Genomic DNA, 19062 nt, shown 5'->3' with positions numbered 1-19062 from the left:
TGGGACACCAAAGGGAGCAGCTGAAGTGCTATGCTGGCAGGTTGGTATTTGCAGCCTTGATTCCCCAGTTACTTCCCATAGCACACTCATTTTAGATCTTACACAGAACAGAGCAGGAGCTTCAGCAGTGTCCAGAGTGGTGGGAGAGCAAGCAGCCTCCCCAGAGGCAGAGGTGGCTCCATCGGCCTCTTCCCCTGGAACCAGATCGACCTGGTGATAATGTGTGGTGTCAAGATTGTGGGAGTTAAATGGGTGCATATTGTGCTTTACTTTTCAGAAAGTGCAGAAAAACTTACTCAGAAATTTCACATCCACTTTGAAAATTCAGTCCTTGACAGCTTTTTTCTTTAAACTTTGAAATTTAATGTTCTTAAATTTTAAGCACCTAGAAACTGCCATCTTAGATCAGACTAAGCATCCTTCCAGCCAACAGACTTCTGTCTGATAGCAGCCACTGAGAGACACCTCCGGAAGTGTAAAAAATACAGAGCAAGGTCCATAGCTCTACTTTAGGCTCCAGAGGGGCAGGAAGAAGCAGCCTGTCTTACTCAGAGGGAAAACAGAGCATTTTGGTTTGTACCTTGCTCCTTTCCTAACAAACTCGGCATTCCATTTTCTTTTTGGAGAATCGCTGAGGGTTGAGTTGATCACGCCATAGAAGTATCTTTCATAACATGCAGAAACAGTTGCCATTCAGTCATTGTCAACTCAGAGCCCAGTATTATATTTGTAAAGTTAGGACTGTTTTGTCCCATGTGCACCCATTTATTGCCATCCACGTTAACTTCCTTTGCTGCTTTGTCATCAGTTGCTCAGTGTGCTGAGAACCTTCTGCAACTCCTCACAGGCAGTCCTCTTGCTTTACTATGCTATAGAGATCACGTCAGCAGCAGCAAACCTCCTGTCCCTCTTTGCCCCTTTTCTAGATCATTTCTGAGCACTTTGACAAGTTGAGATCTTTACAAGGATATATTGGCAACCTTTTTTTTTACTATGAAAACAATCATACACTTGTTACTTATTTGCTGATGAGAAGAGTATCTCTACAAACTCAGGGCTGCTTGGTTTCTTTAGCAGTTTCCCCGCGAGGGATCTTGTTGGATGTCTATTAGTGGGACCTCTCTGCCCATTGATACAAAGGACCCTTGCTTACTCATTCCTCTTCTATCTCAAGCATCCATGTGCCTCCTAATTCTATTTTTGAACAGTTTCTATCAATTGACCCATTGGATATGTCAAGCACACCAATCTGCAGATGCCATGCTCAAACCTATCAATAATGTCCTGTAGGTACCCACTCCATGTCAGGATAAACAGAAAATCTTAAGAGTGTGAATTAAAACACTGTTTGTATCCTTAACTTTGAAGCATCCATTCTTTTAATTCTGCATGCATGCATGTAAGCACATATGCATATGTATGTATATAGAATTTTCAGACCATTGAGCAAATACACAGCACATTATGAAAACGAAAAATCAAACTCCATCTTAATCCAGCTGACACTCAGCAACCTTTTCCTACAAAGCTGACACTAAACACAATTTGACAAAATAAATAAATTACATGTAATTTATGTAAAATCTGTAATTTCAAATCATTATTGTTTCAGTAATTCTTTAATTTTTTTACAGTTCGTTTCCTTCCCTTTTAAGTGTCATGTTTCTAGACAAATCCTCCAATTAAGGCTTACCAAACCTATTCCAAAGCTGCAGCACAGAAGCAAACCATAAGCACAGCATCTAACACACCTCTGCAACTTTCCAGGATAAATACACATCCATCATGTCTCTTCCATTTGAATTTCAGCGTAATCTGTTTTCCTGCATTTGTATTTCCTCTGGGGAGGCAAGAAATGCTTCTATTGCCCAACAATTTATCCTAGCCCATCTCCTTCTCAATACCACACAATCACCAGTGGAGAATTAAAAACAATAGAGGAAAAATTAGGTAAAGCTGTCTGAATCTTACATTCTCCACATCATTGATTGTGTCAGCAGTCCCTCAGCACAATTAGTGGTTTAGAGCATATTACCTACTGCATCAATATTAAAAAAGAGACTTCAACTTCATCTACTTGCATATTTTTCATGTGGTTAAACATACCATATACATGCCATGAATTCTTACACTTTTTTTTTTTAATTTGATAATTATCTCATTTTAAAAAGCTTGGAATATACAATATTTGTTAATAAATAAATGTATAATGTTCAGACTGTTGCTCATTAGGCTTTCATAAAAAATGTTCATGATATTATTGTTTGAATCAGGAAATGTTTCATAAAATGAATAAAAATTTTCTTGGTTTGTTTCCAGTATGAGGAGAAATAGGAATAGCCATGGATAATTACTCTGCTCTTTATTACTCAGAAGCATTATTTGTAGTCTGTCTAACCTTATAAAAACTTAAAGGGATTCTTACTGACTGGTGACTACTAGCAAACTGGTGTTGACCTAAAATATTTCTGACAAAATTAGAACAGGGGTAACTCTAAAAAACCTGACAACATAGTGATGAAGAATAAAGATGTATTTCTAAAGGATTGTTACTGTGCAAGAACTAATACTTACAGGACAAATGTGTGAATTTATGCATTTCCCTTAGCTTTTTAAAGATACATACTTGAATTATGGTTACTGCCCTCTTCTAGCCTCTGGTGACAGTCAAGTCCCAGCTGCAAAGCTACAGATTTTGTCCTCTCTTTGGCAACATAAATGTGCACTGATAACATTTGAAAAAGAGGGAAAACAATGGGAAGGGAAGGGCACCTTTGCAACGCTCACAGCAAGCTCCTCTCTGCTTAATGACGAGAGCACAGTCCTTGGAGAGCACTGGACACTTCTCCCTTTTGCACGTCACTTCTTTATTCTGGAAAAACAAAAACAAAAACAAAAGCTATTGCAAGCAAACCAAACCCAAGGCTACCATTTCTTGAAATTCAGAAAATAAAATGTGGGGCCAACAGTCTGCTCTTTTGCTTCAGGAGAGGTCCTTGTGATTCAATACATCTTTCCTCCCTTGAAGGAACGCAGCAAAAAACAGTCTTTGAATAATCCAGAAGCCCAAGTAAATGGCATTTAAACCCCACTTAGTAATTCATGACTGCTACCCAGTCTCATACAGAAAATGGGCTGCTCTGAAGAAATCCATGTTGCTTAAATGAACAAGTACCTACATGATGTGCTTGTTAAAATATCTCAGGGTCTTGAGGAGCTGCCCCATGAACTGCACAGCTCAGGAATCACTTCTCACGCTGACAGAAGGACAAATGGCAGAGGAAGAGGTGGCAACCTCAGAGAAAACTAAGTCCTGCCACTGCACAAAATCAATTTCACCTAGAGGTTCTTTAAAAGAGGCTACCATGCACTATACCAGAAAAGATGACTAGTGTAATTCATCTTTCTCCCCAAAATGCTGAGAATCAGTGAAACACCATGGGCAGACAGAATCACCGTACATTAAAGTGTCATCTTTCTATGGCAAAAAGCCAGTGATTTCCTGAGGCCAAGGAGCACATTGATCACATTAAGTAATGTCAATAGAGGATATGCAACAGCAGGCAGCTGAAATACTCCATTTATTGCCTACCTTGTCCCAGTGGTGTCAACCCTTCTGGTTATCCCTGCCATTAAATAGGCGCAGAAAACAAATACTTTGGGCGTTTCTTTTCACAAAATTTTGCTACTTCAAATTCCTGACTTAAAGTAGCCCTGTGAAGTCACCTCCACCTATAATTAGCAGCGCAGTTCATTAGGTGACACAGGTGGCCATCTAGTACATGCAAGTACCCACCTCACCCAATCTTATGACTTAATTAGAGACCAAAAAATCAAAGGGCTAGAAAAATGTAAATCATAAAACTAAAGAAAAAGAAGCTGTTCTTTCCAGTCTTTTTATTTTCCTCCTCATGGCCTTATTCAAGGTGCCTGTGAAGGATAACACACAGCTTTTATTACACTCCAGCCCTTTGTCTAAAATCAGAGGTTTATTTACTTCAAAGTCACTGCCTGATCTGATGAGAGCTATAAAGGCACTTCAGTCTTATCAGTGTAAATGAGGACTCACTCTCACCAAGACAGTGTGAAATCAGCAGATGAGAATCAGGCCCTAAAGCACAGCTGCAGCAACACAAATGATTACTGTAAAAAGCCAGGTCACTGCTACTTGCTGGCTGCTCTGCATCACTCCAGCACTGCAGAACAACCATAAATGCAATTTAACCAGCAGGTTAAACTGAATTTACGGCAGGTCTGTAGCTCTGGACAGGCACAAAGCAGCCACGGCACAGCATTGCAACTGGTTCAACACCTCTTTTAAAGCGCCCAGTGAAATTTTGACTCCCTTTACGTGGACATGGTGCCCCCTGACTTTGCCGCCGTGAAGTCTGATGAAGGGCAGCAGAGTCAAGTTTACCAAATCAACTACAGTCTGTATTTTAAATCTTTCTGCTAAGATCTGATTCTCTTTAATGAATTTGCACAAGGAAAGATTTAATAAGCCTATCTGCCCCATTACCTTTATCTGGGGGAAAATCTTCTGCTTGGTGAAAGTGGGTGTGAAGGAATGGCAAAATCCAGTTAAGAGTTTGTTCCTGAGGAGAACATGATTTACCCAGCTGCAGCACGCATCGTGCACCTCTGAGAGAAGTGACATGCACAGTGCCCTTCAGAACCAGCCCTGCTGGGCTGGATGTGTGTAAGCAGGGACAGCGGGCAGCTACCCATTGGACTCCCTCCTCAAAGGAAGACGTTATTTTTGCAGATGGCAGCGAGAGGGACAAGAAGAATAACATGGCTCTGTATTTTTTTTAATTCCCAGGGGACTACGGGGGAAAATACCTCATGCAGCTCAGCTTCCTAGGCAATTTCTCCCGAGTGCTGTCTGTCTCCTTCTGCCCTCAGGTACACCCTGTCATGGTTTCTTCTTGCTGGCAATGCAAGAAGGAGGCAAGAATTCCTAGGGATGAACCTGACACACATATTTCAAACAGGAGATGCTCACTAGTTGCTGTTCCTAAGTAGAAGCCTTCTTTTTTCCCCGCATGGCCAAAACCAGAAAAATTCTGTCCAATTATGAGCTTGGTACCACTGAGCCACCCCGGGGGGCAGCCAAATTTGGGTCTTGCTCTTCTTTCCTTATCACCAGCAAAGTTGCTGATTTAGCAGGTTTTCTGGGAGGGAAGATTTTGGAATTCATGTGCTGGTGGCAAGAGCTGTTTTGCATTACACAGCTGTTCCACATGAAGAATATTAGTGGCCCAGAGCGCAGTGACAGGAACTGAAGGGTCCTTCCCCCTAGGAGGGTGTCTTAGGTAGTATGCTACAGATTCACATTTCCTTTCTCTATCTCAGTAGACCTTGAATTATTTGCTGTTCAGTGTCCAGGCTCCAGCAGAAAGGGGCTTGTTCTTCATGCTCCCAAAAGTCACTGGTTCTCACAGCAAGGATACTTGTGGAGAAAGCAGGAGATGAGTCACCGAATTGCCTCTGGATGTGAGGGGCAGCAAATCTGGATCACTGTCTCAAAGCTCAGTTGCTACAGCACGGTGCTAAAAGGTGGGCAGGAAGTGCCACTCATCCACTGCATCTTTTCTTTTCTTTTTTTTTTTTCCCAAATTAAAGAGGAAGGTTAGCTCTGTCCCTTGGAGGAGAAGCTGCATCCTCCTGCCTTAGAGGACAGCTCTGTGTATCCCAGGTAAACAGAGCCAGTCTTTTACAACACAAGAAGAGCAGCTAAGCACTTAAACAGGGTAGGATTTGCAAAGCTGATGTTCAGTCCTCTCTATCAAGGCCCAGACAGCTCCAAAACCAGCAGTTTCAGATGTAATCCCAAGCTGCCTAACTCCCTGCCACCAGGGCTGGGCTGCTCTTCCAGGGTGTAAGGTACAGCATCACTCAAGGCTGCAGCCTAACCACTTCTTTTGCGGCCTTCTGCTGAAAAAATATACAGTAGAGCCACAATTGCAACATACTGCTGCCCTGGCATAGTCCTCATGGCAAAATCCCTCTTGAACTAAGGAGAGATGAATGTAAGTCCAGGGAAGGGCATCCAAATACCTCCTAATGCCTCCACTACTACTATTGCTATTATCCTAAAATTCTTTTCAGAAAGTCCTGCTCTTTTATCTCAATGCTGCATCTCTTGTGGAAAACTAGGCCAACAGATGGGGAGGAAAGGGTTAATGCACCATGCTGATCCATCATAGGCCTGCTGCAGATAAAACAGGGCTGGTAAATCATTGTTTAGTCTATTGCAGTCAGGCATTATCCAGTGCAGATCTCCTGGGCCCACTGGGTGTAAAAGTACAAAAATAAAACAAAGAGTAATTGTCATTGGGAGCTTGGGTTTTTTCCTTCACCCAGTTGCCCAAAACACTGCTTTTAATGTCTACTGTCCATCTGCTTGCTTCAATTTTGCTGCCTCTTTCCCTCCCATTTCACAAGGGCAAAGTGGAGGCTGAGAGCAAATGGGACTTAAGCAACAAAGCCTTTCCTTCCAATTATGTCCCCTCCCTCCCCCAGTAATCACAACATTTCATTACTTGTCCCAGACATACATTTAGAAAGTCGCTAAGTAGCTGCATGCAGGAGAGCTGTATTACCAAACCTCCATCTGTGCTGTCAACAGTGTCTATGAATCTGTTGAAAGCTCTCAGATACTTTGAATTTTGCTGTTCTTAGGAGGAAACTTTTTAGAGGGCCAACAATCAGAAGCCAACAGTTATGGGAGGGTAGGGGATTTTTTTTCCTTTGTTTAAAGGACATGCACTCTGGCACCAAGAAGTGCGGAAGAGACACATGGCTCATAAATACATAAACCGTTTGCTAAGTCAGAAACCTGGGAGTCAGTCAAATCCATAATAGGATCCCAAGATTCATAATAAATAACTTTTAATTACAGTCCTGCACAATAGTTATTTTAAACAGATGGTTTATAGATTCACATCTGGGTTGGTTTTTTTTTTTTTAATTTAGTGCTCAGGCACACACACAGAAAGGGAGAGAACCTCAGCTAAGGTTTCTATTAGTGTTGGAAAAATGCGTATTTTTTTAAAAGAGGTCAGGCTGATCCAGAACAATGCTGCTGCATCTGACGCAACTCCCCAGTCAGCGCTCAGCTCAGCAAAGTGTTCACTCTGGAATCTCAGACTCCCTTGGAAAGCAAAATTTAGGGAAGTGCTGGAGGATCACCCTGGACTCCTCACTGCACTCACCAAGCCCAGCTGCTGGAGAACTCATGTTTTAATGCCTTTGGGGAAAGATCAGAAAGTCTGTTGGGTGTCCATGTTTCTCCCCTCTCCCACACTTTGCCAGTGAGAACCAAGGGTCTCCTTAACTTGGCATGCAAATGTGATGTAAAATTCCCACACAGGAGAGATACACTAACCAGACCCAATATCACTGTTACTGCTTCATGTTACCTTTACTACAACCTCCTCTCAACACCATTTGTTCACCTTCTACATACACCTCATATTTTTTACCCTCCATCAAAGAACTCCACACAAAATACCCCATTCTGGCGACAAATTATATCAAACTAGCAGCCTTAAACTCATATGGTTCAGTTAAATAAAATGCCAACATGAAAAGAAGAAAAAAAAGCTAAAAAGGAGTCTGAATATTTGGCAGAGATCTTGGAGAGGAAATGTGCCAAACCACAGCTTGGAAGACACAGCCAACTTTCTCCAGGGTTCCCCACTGGACTCCTGCCGGCTCACAGCAGCCACCAGGAGGATGGCTCTTTTCAACCTGGATTTGGCTTCAAGAGGGTAAAAAAGAAAAATAGGAGCCTGCTTTATTCATTCAGGACTGTAGCAAGGAGTGCCTCCATCAGTGGTACCCCGAGCCCACTCCTGTGCTGTCACAGCTGGCTGCAGAAGACATTGCAGATGTGGTTTCTCAGGGGGCCAGATGTCCATAGTGATGGTCTGGGGTTGGGCCTTTTTTCCTTTCTTTTTATGTATTGAAAATGCTTTTAGGAAGCTTGCACTGCATTTCTGATATCCTGAAGTTGTTAATTATTTATACTGAATGGGGAAAATGTTGCTTAAACTTTCATTTAACGAAAAAAATGCTGTGGAGAGAAAATAATAAAAGCAAGAGAGACAGATTAGGTAGAAATACCGACTACCATTAATGACTAATCCTGAAAACATTCATTTTTTACCATTATTCATCACAGTCCCACTGGTAATTCTGGTAGGACTCCTCACCAAGTAGTTCAGGGTGTCCTTAAGTTTCTGCTAGGAGAAGCCTGTGGAATCACCCATGAAAACAATAACCATTTTCAAACAATGGCAAAAGTTACCCCGGGGCAGTTTGGGATTTGCAGCGTTCAAGTATGCACATGGGACCTTAGGAGAAGAGTCATTTAAAATTAATGAAACAAGTGTATTCAATTCACACAGGCAACCTTTCCACAGCAAGGCAAAGGGCAGGCTCAAACACAGGCTCCTGCCACCATGATCCCCATGTTCTTAAGCCATGCTGCTGGGCTCTCTGCACCCGGCCAGAGCATCCTCTCAAACGCACAAGAAGCCACATTCACACCACACAGGCCATGAGAGCAAAGGTTTGGGCTGGCACAGGCTCCATCCCTCAGCAGAGCTCAGGAGCACCGTGCTCCCAAGCCTGTGCCTGCACCTATGTTTATGTGCAAACAATCCCGATGCTGGGCCAACTTGAACTCAAGAACAGGCTCAGACACATGCGTAACTCCTGGTCTAGACAAATCCCGAGGCTCTTTCTGAAAATAGTACCCTTGCTTCTTTGGCACTCCTGCCTGGAACTCGCCGTCTCGGGTCCGATTTACAAACCTCCCTTTAATTGGCAGAGTTGATGCAAGCAAGAGATCCCTGCTGAAACTGTGGGACTGCTCTCTTCCATAAGCATTTGTCTACCTGAGCAAGAGCCTCAAAATTTGGCTTCAGGGAGGAGACACCACTCCCCAAGGAGAGATGTTTGCAGACACTTTGAACCACTGTCAAGGGAGATGAGGATAAGGTCTCATTTCCCTTGTTCCCCTCCAATTATCTGCTGGGGTTTTTTTTCCTTGCAAAACAAATTTTGTGGGTACAATAACCAAAACAGTTCAGCACACTAAATGCATTTTTAAATTCAAGGTGGAAAAAATATTTCCCTATGAAACAATCTCTGTTCTCTGCAAAATGATAGAGTTCTCTCCATTTGTCCACATAAACCTACAAACACCAAGGCATATGATTCACCAAGAGAGGGAAAGGTCCTGTTATTTTAAGCATGTCTTCAGTTGTAATGGGAAAACTCACAGGAGTGAAGTCAAACATATGCTTCAGAACCTTCAGCATTAGGTCCTTGCCCATGACACAACATGACTGTGATTTCAGCATGAGTTGCATTAGATACAAACGACAGTATTTTCGTTCAGTTCAGTCTCTCTTTCCTTTTTTGAGCAGAGCACTCAGTAGCCTCCGATTTGCCCCCTCATCCCTGTAATCTGTTTAGCTTATCTGGCCTCTAAGGGTAAGCAGGGAGGAGGCTGCAGCTCTCCCTGTGGTGATGCTCAGCCAGCATGAACCACCTCCCTTCATAATTCAAGCTCTCCCCGCTCCCTAGGAAAGATGATTAAAAAAAGGCCCTGCTGAAAGATGAAACCAAATTTCACTTCAAATGAGTATTCCCCACTGCTGTGAGGAAGACATGAGTATGTATAAGTGATTCAGGACAAATCATTCACAACCCCTTTTTTTTTTTTTCTGTGCTTGATGATATTCACCAGCACCAGGAAAGTCACCTCAGTGGCCTGATGCAATCCCAGCACTCCCCAACAGCGGCTGTCTGCACCAGTATTTGGTGAAAAGAGAGCACTGTCTCTTCCTCCTACATTTGTTTGCCTTAATGCTAAGGCAGCATCTGGGGTTAGAGTCCCAGAACATCAGACACTGTAGTAGCACATCCCTGCTCCAGTGATCTTATGGACAAAGTAGACATAGCCAGACAAAATTACTGTAACTGAAGAGTGAGTCAGTGAGAAAGCCAGAGGAGGATCCAGACCGTGTAGCTCTCAGCCTCCCTGTCTCCACCTCAACCTCCAAGTGCTGCTTCAGATTAGAGTTCTTCAGCTGCACAGTTATAGGCAACACCCTTTACCTGTCAACAGAATAGTCTGGCACTCTTCTAGCAATAAGAGACAGGCTCTTCACAAGTTCCCAGCAGTTCATACTGTAGTAAAAAAAAATACTCATAGTAATCCAGGAGCCAGATTTCAAGGAAGGATTATGCATTGGGATTCTTGTGGGAGACCACACCTTCACATTTCATGAGATGCACACTTTTAAAATGCACATATTTTCCTGTGAGTTTTAATTCACAGGATGGTATTTCTACTTTGTCAATAAAGAATTTGTATTAATTATCAGTTACCTAAATCTGATGACAATAACTAAGATAAAAGTAGTCACAGGCAAAACCTGTCAATTTGAAGCTCTGGGCCAAACCTGTACCCCTGCTGTTGCAAAAGGTTACAGCTCACTGACCCAGCCCTGTGAGTTTATGATCTACACCTTGCTGGATGTTCTCAGCTACTCAGATTAGTCAGCAAAGCCTTTTGGATGATCACTGCCCAATGTATTTTGAGCTAAATGACTGATCTTCAAGGCATGGTCCAGCCTAGTCTGGTTTACCCTGGCTGAAGGTGTTGGAGAATCCATTCTCCCACAGAAGTGACAGGCAATTGAGGGCCATAAAAGCTTCCACTACCTGAGCTTGATCCACCCAAACGCAGCTGAAGTCAGCAAATGTGGAACAGCATTGCTGCCCTGAGCGTATTAGCTCCTGGAACACACTGCTCCCCCTTAACTGCCATGCCAGGATGGCTTGGAGAAGAAGTTTGCCAAGATAAATTGGTCTGAAAACTTCCTAACTAACTTCTAGTCCTAAAAATTGTTGAAGATGATGCTCAATAATTTTCAAGCTGATTTCATAGAAGGCAAAACAGATTACACCAAAGGTTTAAAATAAATCATTAAATCATTTGAATTCATCAAATTTTAGATCAAGCCATGGTGTGTTCTGGCTCATCTCAAAAATTAACCAAGCTTGTCAAAAGAGTGCCCTAACAATAATAGTCTGCTTTTGTTTCTTAACTAATGTCATCCCAGTAGTATACATTGTTGTTTATTTTCCAGCAGATACTGTCAATGAGAGGAAAACAATAATTAAGTACATCAAAGTACATCAAAATCGATGATAGGCTTTGATAGGCTAAATTTACAAATATATTATCCAAACAACAGTTACCTGTCATTGCATCTTTATTCCCTTCTCTGTCTGAAGCCTGCTTACTCAGTCTTTATACTGTAGACTTCAGTGGTGGCAGATACTCCAGTTTTGGGCTTCAGTCTATTCTAAAAACTTTGCACAAAGAAGCCCTTAAGGCCATGTACTTCTTAAAGACTTTAAAAAGCCCAGTGGGCCTCCTAACTTACTCTGCAACAAGTCATATCCCATGAAGAAACTCACTTCTGTACAATACGAAAACAGGGCTAGATTAAAGAAAAGGAAAGAAAAAGAGCAGGGTCCCCTGCTGCTCTGTCTGGCCAGAAGCATGTCTTTTACTGCCCATATCCTCCACAGAAACGATGCTCTCATGATATATTACCCTAATACATCACCAAGTGACAGTTTTCTCATGATACTGTATCCTCAAAGATGTGATGCATGCCAGAAGCAGCAACAGGAGATCTCAGCTAGGGGACAGAAAGGGGAGGGGTTTTTTTATTTTCTTTCAAATGTCTAAGCTACACATTGGGGTTTTTAAATGTTATTTTGAGAGGAAAATCCTTGTCAATCCTAGCTTCATAATCCAGAGGACTCCTAGAAGTTTTGCAGTACAGCTTTTAAACTGGAAAGCACCAAAAAAACCACTCTCTTCATTTAATTGAAGCAAGTTTTGAAATAGGACCAAAACGCTTGAGGAACAACAACCAAATAAAAATAGTAGCTCAAAAAGAAAGAAGCAACGAGAGTCTGTTTCCTATTACGAAATTATTTAGGCAAAAGGCCTCCAGACACTGCTGTTTTAATGAACTTGCAAGAAAACTGAGCACTGACCCTGCATTTGTTTTCATACGTGATCTTGCCTGTGCTACTCAGTGGTATTAGAAAATAAAAAAAGGTTATTCACAGCAGTCTGCCAAGAGAAGGTGCAGCCCCCAGCTTGTCAGTCAGTATAGAGAAGAGTGGGAAGAGACAAGGAAAAGGAGCGTTTCAGGCAGGATTCCACAGAGGGGGCAAAATATTTCAGGGTCTTTTAATGCTGCCTTCAACTCGCAAAGGCTCACTCATTTTTGCTGCAACTGCTGCTTGCTCATAAAATCTCGTAGGGGCCACAGTAATCCCAGGTCATGGGCAGCTCGTGGCAGGCATCATCCTCAAGCTGTCTGCATCCAGCTGCTGCCAGCAAAGGAAGGCACAAGGTCATGGGAGAATTAGTCAGAAAAGCTTATGACACCATGATGTTTAACTTGACACATCTCACTTCTGTGTGTTTCTACTTCATATCTACTCAAAATGCTTTGCATCAGATGTAACGAAGAAAGGTGGAATAAACTTTCCTTTGTTGTGATTAATCACACTGCCAAATTAAAACTTTTGACTTTCAAAACTTCAGCCAGCGCTGTAGCTAATAGGAGAAAAAGTGTTTTTTGACTTGTGGACTAAGCAAAAATGATATGGAAGTCATTGAGAAGAAACTAAAAGCCAAAGCTGTCAATGTCACTTTCACAGTCCTTGAGCTGACTTTGACCATATTTTGTGGCCTGGCCATGGCTGCTTTTGGGTGAGATGTAACAGCCCTCAATCACAGCAGCGATCACTCAGCCACATAACAATACCACTGCAGTCAATGAAACCACCCATGAGAGCTCAGAGGTTTGAGTTGAGCTCTTCAGTGCAGACACATGCACAATGCCTATGCTCTGGGTAGACCCTGCTAATTGAACACTTATTTTTAAGTGCTGCTCTGGAAAAAATTTGTTGTCCAAAATAAGAAACTCATCTTGCACAACCACTTTCTTCTTGAAAAATCCAGTGGTTAAAACATGTTTTTGCATAATCTTAGCCCTGCAGGGACAGTTCTCACTTCTGAAAAGCAAATTCCCTTCTTTCTGTTTTGCACATGTACAAACAAACAGATTCTGGTATGTCCAAAGCTTGCAAATCTCAATTATAGTAATATATTGAATAGAAGCCATACAAGCAGATTTTTCCTCAGCCTGTGTTCCCTTCACTCCTTCCTTTCCCCTGCCCCACTTGCACTGCGGGAAGTAAAAAAAATACCTGTTTCTGACAAGTAAATGGAGCTGACATTGGAGCGAAGCTCGAAGGTGAACGGGGCATGCACAAGTCATTTGTCATCTTGACAAAGTGAGATTTGGTCACCAGTGGGACACTTGAAAGACATCTGAACAGTTGGCCTTGACCACCAGCATTTCTTACAGCTTATAAAGGGACCCAGGGGACCAAGAACACAACCTGCTTTTGGAAGTGACTCCCGCAGTGGTACCTCTTGATAGATGTAAAGGCAGTGTGATATATCAGGTGCCATTAAGATCTTTGCTAGCAGGTTCTATTTACATAAGTATGGAGCACAGATAGCATCTTGTTAACCCAATTAATGAGACTCAAATGTCAGGAAAGAGATTATGCCTGGCTCAAAGTCCACAGTCCTCTGCAGGCAGACAGAGATGATTTCATTGTGTGGGACAGCACTGTTCTCTTTGAGCAAGGATTCAAGCAGTGATCTTTCTACCTGGACAGCTAGGGGAGGCAGAAAGATGATCTGAAATTCAAAAGTTTCACACCTTTAGCACAAGAAGGGCTCTTTATGATGAGAGACTCAAGTGCTGCGTAAAACAGAGAACCCAGGGCTGAACAGAGAAAAACCAAAACTAACCACTTGAGGTCTTGGAAACTTAATTTTGTATTAACTGTACCTTCTTCTGCAATTAGAGAAAGTCCTTATTGCCAAATCACAGCCTGGTCTGGGCTGGAAGAGAAAGACTGTTTCATTCAGCCCATCCACAACTGATGCATTTTACATGGGCAATTGAAACATACTTCTCTACCCTGGAGAAGAGAGGGAAATATCCTGACCAAGATGAGATCACTGATCTCTTCATCAGTGACTCTGGACATACTGCTTTATACAAAAAACTGCTGTTCTCCCTCAGCCTCCAACTAAGCTCTGTGATACAGAAGCAGATGCTCCTGTCACCCAGGTCAGAGCAGTGAACCCTGAATGGCACAGCATGAGGTGCTTGGCCCCAGAACACAGAGGGGGGTTTAGGGAAAGGCCTTGTTCTCAGCAACTGCTGTCAGCTCTCTGCTCAGCATGTCAGCTATAGTATCTGTTTGGTGCTGTCTTCTCAACAGAGGAGACAAGACAGTAAGCATGGCCTGCCTGGGCCAACAGCCCAACCTCAGCACCACTCAGTGGGTTAACCCAAATCCTCTGATGGGAACAGTACCTTGTGGCCACAGTCCAAGTTGTCTACAAACACACAGTAGTTGTATCAATTCTCCAGAAGATACTTCAAACCCTTCTAGACCTCTGGTTCCAGAGTCATGCATAGCTTTCTTGAAGTCACATCACATCCTCCTCTCCCACCAGCAGTTCTGGTGCCCACTGACTGGGCTGGAGCTGCCTACTTATCTCTCCAGATGGCTGACTTCCAGTGAAACTCCCTTTTCTGGTATGTGATTTGCTTTCTTTTTCCCTTTTTTGGTTCCCACCTTTGTGTGTTTCTGTATGTGGACTGGTTTATTTATTTAAAAAAAAATAATATCAAAGACACTCCTTTTACACTAAAATGATTATACAAAGTCTTAGGCAGCAAATATGTACCTTTCACATAACAACAAGTGCATTAAACCATTCAAATTTCTTACTGTCATAACCTCAAGTTCTAGATATTTTGTAAATTTCAACTTCAGATTGATTTTTGGGTCAAATGATTTTTGCTTGGGGATTGAAAACCATGCCAAGTTAAAATGAACATACACTGACATTTTTCCAGAAGCCATACAAATTGCAGCCTTCTTCAGTTTCCTCCACATTTTCATGTTAAACAAGTTCTGGTTCCATATCAGTGCATTCTGCTGCATCTTAAATGTCCACATCAGCAATTCCCTCCAGAAATGCTTTGTGTCTATAGATCATAGACGGATTATGCCTCAAACATGCATCTGTTAAAAAGGTCTCTCACACTACCAGACCCTCAACATTTTAACGTGTAGTAATTTGAATTTTCTAGCACTTTTTATCCACTGCACTTACAAACAACCCATCCACCAACCCTTGGTTTACACGCTAATGAACAGAACAGAATGCATTCTGTCTGCCAGAATAATTTTATTCATTTATTTGAAGCAAAAGGATTTTCCAGATTGAATCACAAGTCACCTATCCCCAGAACTGACTGTTTGGATAGAAGAGTAAAGTGCTACATATGAAAATTATCATCTGTGCAGTGTCATATACGGAAAAAAAAATATTCTCTGTCACAAGCAAATGATCAACAGCCTCCCTGTGGCAGGAGAGCCTTCTGCTCTTATCAGTATTTTAGGTCTTACAGGCCTTATCTCAAACCCAGCCACCCTGCCTGGCTCCTTCCTGCCCCAATGGTTTCTGGGTGACACAACCTCAATATGTTTCACTAACTGGCACAATGAGATCATAACCACTACACAGCCCTAGAGCTGTCATTTATCAGCTCTTCTCCATCTCTCCCAAACCATACCTCAACTGTACATCCAGACATAAAAAAGAACAAGGAGACAATCTCAGGACAAGCAAGGTCTGTTTTCCTTCATCCACTAATAAATCCTAAGACAAAACAGAAAAACAGATGCAAGTGCATGACTCTAGCTGGCCATCAGAATACATTTTGTTGATTCCAAACCTTGGGGAAACTCCATTTCCTATCAAAGCCGCTTAATATAACTGAATATAAACATGTCAGGAGCAGTTTAAAAATAAAATTAAAAAAAAAGAAAAAAAAAAAAGGCAAGCAAGAAAACACAATCCAAAACATATAGACTTCTAGCCTATGAGCTGTCAGAAATCCGATTTTCCTGGACAGGGTTCCACAACATATTGGCTTGCATCCCCTTGGTTATGGAGGAGTGCAAGGTGCTGCTGCCATGCCTCAAGCAAGATCTTCAGCTATGAGAGAGGAGATGAGACAAACCATGGCTGTCTGGAGAAAGGGGCAGCTGATCCTGCAGCCAACAGAGCAGCCTGGGGTTACACTGAGCACACCTGAGCTGCCCAGGGCTGAGCAATACCTGCTTTCCAGTGTGAAGTAGAAGTGCAAATCTTCAACTTCTCAAGTCTTAGAGGAAGTTTCAGTACTGCATGCTGAGGTTTACACACACCTAAGGCTGCACTGCTGCCAGGGGATTGACTGCAGATACCCTGTGTGAACTAGAACAGCTCTGGAGCAAAATGCAGTGCCACCAGGTAAGCAGAGCTCTAAGGCAGAGTTCAAGATGACCTGATTCAGCCTCTAATATTGAAGGTTCATGCAAAGGTTTACTTAAAATGGGGACTCAAAAAAAACCAAAAAAGGCACCACAATTTGCCAGGGAAAAACATCAGGTCTTTGGCATCGTTTTTCCAAATGGCATTTTATCACATTCCCATCCCTAGTGCTCACAAGAACAAATATATCTCAGCTCTAATGTTGTTTCACAGCACTGCCTTTTGCCATAGCACTTCACAGCACACATGTGCAATGCTTGCCTCTCTGAAAAATCTGGGATACAATACAGAAAATGAAAAGTATAGCTAGGAGGTTGATGTGTAGAATGGATGACAAAACAAGTAAGAACGATGCAAATCATAGACAATGCATGAAGACACATTATTTTCTCAGTGAGGTGATGGTACACAGTCCTACTTTAACACCCAATTATGGACAACTATCTAGAGCAAGTGGATTCTAGACACAGAAGGGGAATGGGAAAAAAGGCCAGGAAAAAAATCTAATAAATAAATGGGAGAAACAGACAAGAAGTATATGAAATTCAGGTGTCAGCACACAAGGTCAGCTCAGACCCCAAGCTCAGCGCTTGAGTCAGCTGGATGCAAAACGCTGCACAGAGCTCAATTGGACAAACAGTCAGACTAGGAATTTTTTAGCTGCAGGTTAATGCATAAGATGAAGAGGCCAAGAGGCCTCAGAGGAAGTAATCACAGCAGTTATTAGGTACACTATAAGCAAGTACCAGTATGATAGTCATTTTAAAAGTAGTAATACAGGTAAAAGCTTTTATGTAATATTGGGTTTTTTTCTTCACAATGGCCTTTTATTTGACCATAAGCTCAGTATAAAAAGGCTGTACTTTCATTTGATTTTTTTGGTCATTGTTTAATACTTTTCTTCCCTCAAAATTTTCTATTAAAACATGATGGGGAAATAAAACCAGATATTGGTTGAGAAAAAATATCTATTTTTATACAGCAGCACAAAGCGGAACAGCAGAAGTACTGACACTGTGAGCCATTCTCTTACAGGACCATAATTCTTAAAAGGACCGTTAACAACTCAATGGAAGAAACTTGAAAGCTAATAAAAACTATATACAGGTAACCGTATGCTTTTAAAATGCCATTTTGATATTGGACCAGCTCTTTAATAATGTTTTTCTTATTGGCAATAAAAAAGAGTCTTAACTTAGACTGATCCATTTTGTACTTAATGTAGACGCATTCCAAAGACATTTGCAAGTTATATTACATTTTTCCATTTAGTTTATGGCATTTTTGTGCCCTTCTTACTTTTCCATGTATTATTTATACATATTCTTTTGTATTTGAGTTATCTGATCCTTTAATTACACCAAAGAGAATCTCATTTTCATACTTGATGGATTGGATCTTCATCATCGCTACAGTGACATATCACCAGCTCTCTTCCAGGAGGGTTTTGCCAAGACCTATAATCAGTTCAGCACTGTGTGCATATGTGTATTTGCTCAGTGCAGCTGACTATGTTAGAAATGTGCAAGTAGTGAACTCTTCACTATCCCATGTGGTCTGAGAACAACATGAAATAGCTTCTCCCAGCCTGCAGATTTCCCGAAAGGCTTCATCGTAAGCTGTTACACATGACTGTGTACCACATCCCCAAACTCACTGTCACGACAAAGCTTAGTGACCTGAAGGCCAACATACCTGTGCAGGCATCTGCCACAGTCTGAGGCAGCTCTTGGATATGAAGTGCAGAAAGTGGACTTCAAAAGGTCCAGATGGAACAGAGGCAACAAACAGCTAAACAACCCATGCTCATTCCCCAGAGGAGGAAATTAGATGAGATGTTGGATGTGGCACTGCTTGACCAGGGTGGGCATACCTGTATATGGGACTAAACTGACTTGAACCTTCCTCAGAACTCCTGATGAAAACTTTAAGGATCAAGCCAGAGTAACCATGCCCTGCTGTAATGAGTTTGTGTTTCATTCTCAGGCAGGTCAAAGTCTTGTCTCATGGTGTTTTGCATGAATTAAGAACAAGTACAGCTGAAACTGCCAGAATCATCCTTCAGCAGAGCCTACCAAAGCAATTAACCAGCCCTGGGTCTTGATCCAAGTCACTTCTCTCTTGCAAGACCTCATTTTTATATATATAAATATATATACTAAATCTATGTACACACATATTCATACATACATTTCTTTAGTTTCTATGACAAAGCACATATGGGACACCCTGCTGCACCAGACATGGCGTTATGTCTGCTTTTTGTTTTCAGGGTTTGTTTTTTGGGTGGGGGGTGTTGGGTTTTTTCATTTAAGAGATGGCATATACATCTGTAATTGGAAAAAACTAATAAAACTTTCATCATGTTGGAGCATGTTTGTGTTTCAGGAATCCTTCCTGCACCGATCAGAAAAACATTCTCTTTCGGAGTAACATGGGGGTGAAAACTATCAGTATACTACTGTATCACAGGCTTTTTTGTCTCTCTGTTTATTATTTTTGTGGGTGAAGAGAAAGCTGATTGTATTATACAG

At 41.9% G+C, this 19062-nt stretch overlaps 1 protein-coding gene across 2 annotated transcripts in view; it reads right to left on the bottom strand.

Moving 5' to 3' along the window:
• The window catches only part of BMPER (BMP binding endothelial regulator), a 148536-nt gene that overhangs the window by 121758 nt on the left and 7716 nt on the right, over nt 1-19062 (bottom strand). Inside the window, exon 3 of one of the 2 annotated variants that reach the window (XM_085051396.1) lies at nt 2773-2872. The exons of the other annotated variant lie outside the window; for it this stretch is intronic. Coding sequence (XP_084907522.1) covers nt 2773-2872 — 100 coding nt within the window. The remainder of the gene's footprint in view (nt 1-2772; nt 2873-19062) is intronic. 2 annotated transcript variants of the gene reach the window in all.

Source organism: Lichenostomus cassidix, chromosome 2 (genome assembly GCF_008360975.1).
Source record: "Lichenostomus cassidix isolate B80296 chromosome 2, HeHo_3.0, whole genome shotgun sequence".
Classification (NCBI taxonomy): domain Eukaryota; kingdom Metazoa; phylum Chordata; class Aves; order Passeriformes; family Meliphagidae; genus Lichenostomus; species Lichenostomus cassidix.
This window is presented reverse-complemented; position numbering and strand designations above follow the sequence as displayed.